The following is a 6,336-nucleotide window of genomic DNA, read 5'->3' on the forward strand; positions in this document are numbered from 1 at the left end:
CGAAGTTTGCTTTCCTAGTGAAATGAAGCATTTGACAAGGAAAAGCCCTTACCGTATATCCTAACCCACTTGCTGCAAACGCATCTTTCTTTGCCGATTGGTAGCTCTTTGGCCCAGTTAAATATCTGGCTTTAATGTACCTAAGGAACTTACTTGTCAGAAGATGTTTGCTCCCAGGCTGGATCAAACCCAAGCCGCAGTATGGGGGGCAAGAGGAGGAAAAGGACAGACTGGCCCAGCTCTGCGTGCCTTGGCTAATTGAACACCCCAATTGCACTGGGCATTCTGGGGCGAATGAGCTGAACCAGCAGCTGAGGCCTGGGCCATAAGCAAGGAAGGATCCAGGAAAGGAACACTGTTGCTTTGTCTTGTTTAAATGCTCAGGTCTGTACTGGTGGGACAGGAGGCTGGAAATGGGGCCTGGGCCCTGCCTGGGGTACATTCACTCTGTTGCAAAGCCAGAGGATGGGAGCAGAAAGCCAGAGCTTGCTTCTCTCCCCCAGGCACACAGAAAAGCTTCCCCTAACAGTGTCTGGGGGGCAGTGAAACTTGCCTGGCCCTGATTTATTGGAGCAGAAGAGGGAAGAAAAGGCAGGCCCAAAATGTCAAGGTGAGGAGGAGGGAAGCCTGGCTGTTCTCCGGGCCGGAGCACGTGACTGCGATTCTCAGGCCTGGAGGGACCAGGAGCCAATGCACGTGGGAGGTGCTGGAAATGCAAAGTCGGCTGTCTACTCACCACGTTAAAAATGTCAAGAACAAGGCAGGGAATAACGGGAGGGGCCAAGTGCCTTCTGTTTTGTGGGAGGCGGGTTACAGAGCGTTAGTGGCACACGTTTGCTTTCATGTGCCTGTTTGATTGCAAGTCCGATCTGTGGTCCGCAGCAGCACAGAACAGAGAGAAAAATGCAGTACCCAGTGGCCCATGCGCTCAAGCAGCCTCGACGCCACCTTCCCAGCTCCAGAGGGCTCTCCTGCCGCTGTACTGGGGGCCATCAATCCAGGCATGCCCAGCGGCAGGGAGCTCTCACAGGCACGGCTTGTCGGTGAAAGAAAACGAGGAGCAGCGGAGGCCACACTGCCCAGGAACCTGTGTGGCCAATGACAGGAAGCTGCCGAGATTGCTTCAACTCCACATTGTTTTAAAGACACAGAGCTCTGCTCTCTGTTGATGCCCCCTGCCCTGATGCAGGGGCCCTCCTGAATTTGCAGGAGGTGAGATTTTTCTGACCTGAGGAACTCAATAATTATTACTACCAAAGCCATATCTTGCTGGCCAATAGCTAAAAATGGGCAGTGCCAAACCCAGACGCATACTGGCCACTCTTAGGAACCTGGGTATGTGGAAAGCCCATCACTGGGGGGACATTCCTAGAGACAAGGTCTGGGCTGTTATCACACTTTTACAGGGGGTATGATCTCAGGAACCACAGGGACAGCTCAGGGCAGCAAGACAGAAAAGAGGGGCTAACCAACAAAGGATTTGGAGGGGGGTTGGCATTTTTTTGAGACAGAGTCTCACTCTGTTTCCCTGAGTGCTATGGTATCATAGTTCACAGCAACCTCAAACTCTTAGGCTCAAGAGATCCTCTTGCTTCAGCCTTCCAAGTAGCTGAGCTCACAGGCACCTGCCACAATGCCCAGCTAGTTGAGTTTTTGTTTTCTATTTTTAATAGAGATGGAATTTGCTCTTGCTCAGGCTGGTCTTGAACTCCTGAGCTCAGGCAATCCCACCTTCCTTGGCCTCCTAGAGGGCTAGGATTACAGGTGTGAGCAGAGGGGGTGTTGATGAGCAAGGTGCTGCTGAGAGCAATGCAAGTTCACTCCCCCTGGAGTTCTGTTCAAAGGCTCAGTGGAACATATCTTGATTTTCCTATTAGGAAGAATCTGAGACTTTTTTTTGCCACTTCCTGTCTTTGTTGTTTAAGCACTGCTCCAGGCATCTTTAACTCTAGGGCTGCTCTCCAGTTCAGCAAATTCCTGTGACCAGAGAGAGCCATCAGGCAAAGATGCCACAGCGTGTCCATGAAGCTGCAGAGGACCTGTAAGGGGATGGATCTGCTTCATCCATCTGTGACAGCGGTCACGACAGTAATGTCTCCTCCTCCCTTGTGTGCATGTGTACAAGTATTGTTCTACCTCCCTCTCATTTGCTCTCGCCTCACCATGGCCTCATAAACAGTGAGTCCCCAGAGCGTATCGGCCCTGCTGAGCCCTGCAGCCCTGCCTTGCCACATAAGCAAATGTGACCTACAAGAAGGCACCATTTGTGGCCTCCCATGCCCCAGCTGCTCCCAGGTAAATCCATGTCACCTCCTAACTTCATAGTAACACTGGGTAATGGAAAAAATGGAGCAGGTGTCAGGAATTTGAGGTTTCTTATCTCCAGTGATTTATTTAGTTGACTCTAAGTAAGTTATCTAAACTTTCTGAAACTACGTTTCCCGATTGGTAAAACTAGTGCAATAACACATGTCCTATTTACCTCTAAGAGTTGTAAAAAAGACTCAAAGGAGCCAATTTAGGTACCTGAAAGTACCTTCACATGTAGAGATGCGACTTGCACGGCTGTACCCGGCTCAGCCTCAGCCCGATTGCACTGGTTATAAGCCATGAGACAGGGGGTTTGCTGACCATCTTCCCAAAGCTCCTTTTCCCTCTCACCCAAGGGCGATATTCTGTCCTGGGAGCACAAAGTGTCCTCTGGTCTAGAGGATACTAGGTCTTCACTCGCTATAGGTCCAGGCAGACCAAGTCGAGGAGCAGGCCCTTCGTGGAGGTCCACAAGAAGTCCCCTAGGGATGGGCCTCACAGGTATGCTGCCTCGGTGGTACCCAGCACCCTCTTCATTTGCTCTGTGTCAAATAGCAAATTCCAGAATGACTATACAAAGTGGTGACTGGGGCAAGACAATTACCCCAAATATTAGTGGGAACTGGGGAGGATGTCACTTGTGCTTTGTACCTGTCAGTAAGGCCTGAGTGGTGTCAGCAGAGAAGCAAGTGTTGTCTGGACCAGACCCCTCCAGCTAAGCCAGGGAGTGTTCATGAGTCACTGATGACGGCTGCCCTAAAGGGTGAAAATCCTACCCAATGGCTGGAAAAACTGACAACTCTGGAAGACGACTCAAAAGTTTATGACACGATCCAATCGTGTTGGAGTTGATGTGCAGTCCTGTGACAGCAGTCACATTGCCCTTTACAGTATTCAGCGTGGGCCCAGCAGAGGTCCTGGGGAGTGAGGATGGGGGAGAGAAGACCTCAGCCAGGAGAGAAGACCTCTTGTCATCATGCAGTTAAAAACAATGGAAGCAAAGAAACCAGGAGAGAAACACTGCCAGTGGGGGGAGAGGCTCAAAGGAAACTCTAAACAGTTCCCAAAATAAATTCCCACGTAAATTCCCACGTAAATTCCCACGTAAATTCCCACGTAAGTCCAACGAATGCTAATGGAGAAAAGCTACCACTCGTTCTTTCTTTTCTGCCACATAATATCCTCCCGCCGGAACAGAGGTGTTCTTGGCACTCGGGAGTAAATGTAAGGAGGGAATCAAAACACAGCGCCTGAGAAAGGAATCCACAAGCAATGTGCAGGCAGGGGCATGGTGAGAATAACTCGAAAAGACGGTTTGGTGGCAGGAACAAGGATTAACTGTCCCAGAGGGATGGGCTTCGGCTGTGGAAAGAGGGCCGAGTGAATGTGGGAAGTGCTGGGGAGACAGAGAGGGTGGCTCCTGGCCAGTCGTGGTGTAGAGGTTCTGGAGTAGAGGCTCAGCCTCCCCCTCTTCCCGCCCGCCCCACCCCCGTCTCTTTGCACAGTCCGGGAAGACCCTGCATATTGGATCCACTCGGCTTCACCCTGTGATACAAAAGCTCTCCCCTGCGAACAGCCCACACAGGAGGCCGAGAAACTTGGTACAGAGCGTGCTCTCTTGCCTCTACCTACAGTTACAACCAGAACTGCCTCCAGGGGACTTTGGCAAGTTTGACAAATGGCAGAAGAATTGAGAAGAATTTCGTGCTCCTCCAGTTCTCAGCCCGATGACACTCTACATCACGGTCAGACAAGCAGGGGCCTTTCCACCCTTTTTATCGTCTAATTCCTTGGTTCCCGTGCGCCAGCTCCTGGAGTCTATAGCACATGGGTAACTCATACCCAGTCCTCTGCCGTGACAAGAACACATTCATCACGCGAGCCGTACGTTGCCACTAAGGGCATCACTGTGTCCACATGAATCACCAGGCAGAGACAGCTGCCCAGCTATGAAATCCGTGAGTCACAGAGGACTCACACACGCCGCTGCCCACTAGTTACGCAAGCATCTCTCTCCTAGTGGCCTGAAGCTGATTATCAGCTCCTGGCTCATTCCTCATCATGTCGCTTGGAGCGAAAGCAAAAGGTGAGGGAAGAGGAAAGAGGAAGGGCAGACATCATCTCTGGTGTACCCGGGGAAACTGAGGCACAAGCGAGCCCTGTGGTGAAATGCGTAGACATGAGTCAGACGTGGCTCAGGGAATAAGCTCTTCTGAATCTTACGTGGACTATTTTCTTGCCAAACATTTCATACAGCTTCTCTGACACAACTGTTCAGATCACAGGTGTTCAAACTCTGGCCCTCAGGCCCCATGCTGATTTTGTAAAGGGTTTTTTTGCTCATCTGTGGTGTCAAATGTCACAAAAAGTATGTGCACCGAACTTTTTTTCTTTTTTTGCTAGTCAGTGCCTATTAATGTTTGTGTAGTTAATGTGTGCTCCAAGACAACTTTTCCTCTTCCAGTGAAAGAAAGAGGAAAAAACAGGTTGGCCACCTCTGGTTTAGATGCGGCAGCCTCACAACAGGGCAGCTGGATTGCAGCTGGGCCGCATTTGGTTTGCTGCCACTGTCCCTCTTCTCATCCCACCTGCAATACTTGCCCATCTCTGAATTTGATTGACCCCTTTTTTGACTGAAGCTCCTGGAGTCCCGACCTGCTCCCAGTTCTGTCACCTCGTGCCTGACGTTTCCTCCCATTTTGAATCTCTACCAATCCTATCCCTCGTCTGTCCCCAGTCCGTGTACCCTGGATGCCCAGACATAGGATTGAGGTGGGACGAAGCTTACAGAGGGAGTGCAAAACGTCCATTTTACTTATCACTTTTTAAAAGCTAAATGTTTAACAGCTGAATTTTGGGGCCATATCAAAATATCTACATGTCAAAATAGCTGCAGTAAAGTGGCTCCATTAAAATAGCTGCCTGCAAAGAGCTGTGAGTGGCGATGTCACCTGCTCTGCCACCTGACTCTGGTCCTCCTTTGCGTGGCCTTCTGTTCTGCTGCGTTCTGGTGTGTGGCTCATCAGAAGAGGCGTGAACACCAGGGCCGCTTTTTATCCCGCTGTTCCAAGCAAGGACTATGTAGGTGTCACAGATGAAATTCATCCAGAAACCAAACAGGATGCTAACGGCAGGGCCATGTGTTTTCTCCACCACCCCTAGAGCCAGCCTGGCTGGCATCAGTCCTCTCTCCCCAACCTCCCTCCTGCCCCCATCCACCCACGAGCTCTTGTTGGGTCAGAAATGCAAGTATTTGATGGTGCCAGACAGCCAGATGATGCTGCAAAGAAGAAAGAAAAAGCAAAACCAGGTTTCTAAATTAAGAACAAGGCTGGTTTATAAAAATAAATAGCCACAGCTTAGCAACGTGCTCAGAGCTCGGCTTCCCTCCATGATGAAACCTCTGTGGCTGGAGCTGGAGATGACACATAGCCCACGCCCCACCCTTGCCCCGCGTAGTACTCATCTGGAGAGCGCTGACTGGCACTTCAAGGGCCCACTCCTCACCCCAGGCCAACCAGGGGCCAGGCTCCAAAGGGCAAGAGGGAGCCAGAGCTTCTCAAAATTAATGAGGTCCATAAACACCTACTGACTCTTGACAATAACTAACTCAGCTAAAGCAAAAGCAGGTAAAGTTTCTTGGGGAGCTCTATTGAAACAAGGGCTCTTCCTTGAAGCCGTGTCTTCTGTGTTCAGCCCTGAATGCGGAGCACACACGCATGCACGCACACGAGGACACTCAATAACTACGTGAGGATGACAGGATGGAGGTATGAGTGAATGAATGAATGAATGATTACTGCCATCCCATCATCAATGCTCCCCAGATTCTCCAGCCCAAATGGAGTAAGTTCCAGAATCCTAAGAGAGGCGTTGCTGATTATAACATGCACCAAAGAGCCAGTGTGCCCTGGGGTGAGTGTTTAAGTCTGAACCCACAGCTGGAACGTGCATCTGGAAGTGTGTGGAGTGTGGGCTTATACTGCCCAGGGTGCAGGTGGTGTGGCTGTCCCCGTGGGAAGGGGC

At 50.8% G+C, this 6,336-nt stretch overlaps 1 protein-coding gene across 1 annotated transcript; it reads right to left on the bottom strand.

Annotated features, from left to right (window-relative positions):
• Positions 1-5,219: 5,219 nt before the first annotated feature.
• SMIM2 (small integral membrane protein 2) lies at positions 5,220-5,490 on the bottom strand. Its single transcript, XM_012805474.1, is given in 2 exon segments — positions 5,220-5,298; positions 5,300-5,490. Coding segments are annotated over 2 exon segments (270 nt in total).
• Between the last annotated feature and the right edge of the window lie 846 nt (positions 5,491-6,336).

The sequence above is a fragment of the Otolemur garnettii genome, unplaced genomic scaffold, assembly GCF_000181295.1.
Source record: "Otolemur garnettii isolate 467f Iridium unplaced genomic scaffold, OtoGar3 scaffold00043, whole genome shotgun sequence".
Classification (NCBI taxonomy): Eukaryota; Metazoa; Chordata; class Mammalia; order Primates; family Galagidae; genus Otolemur; species Otolemur garnettii.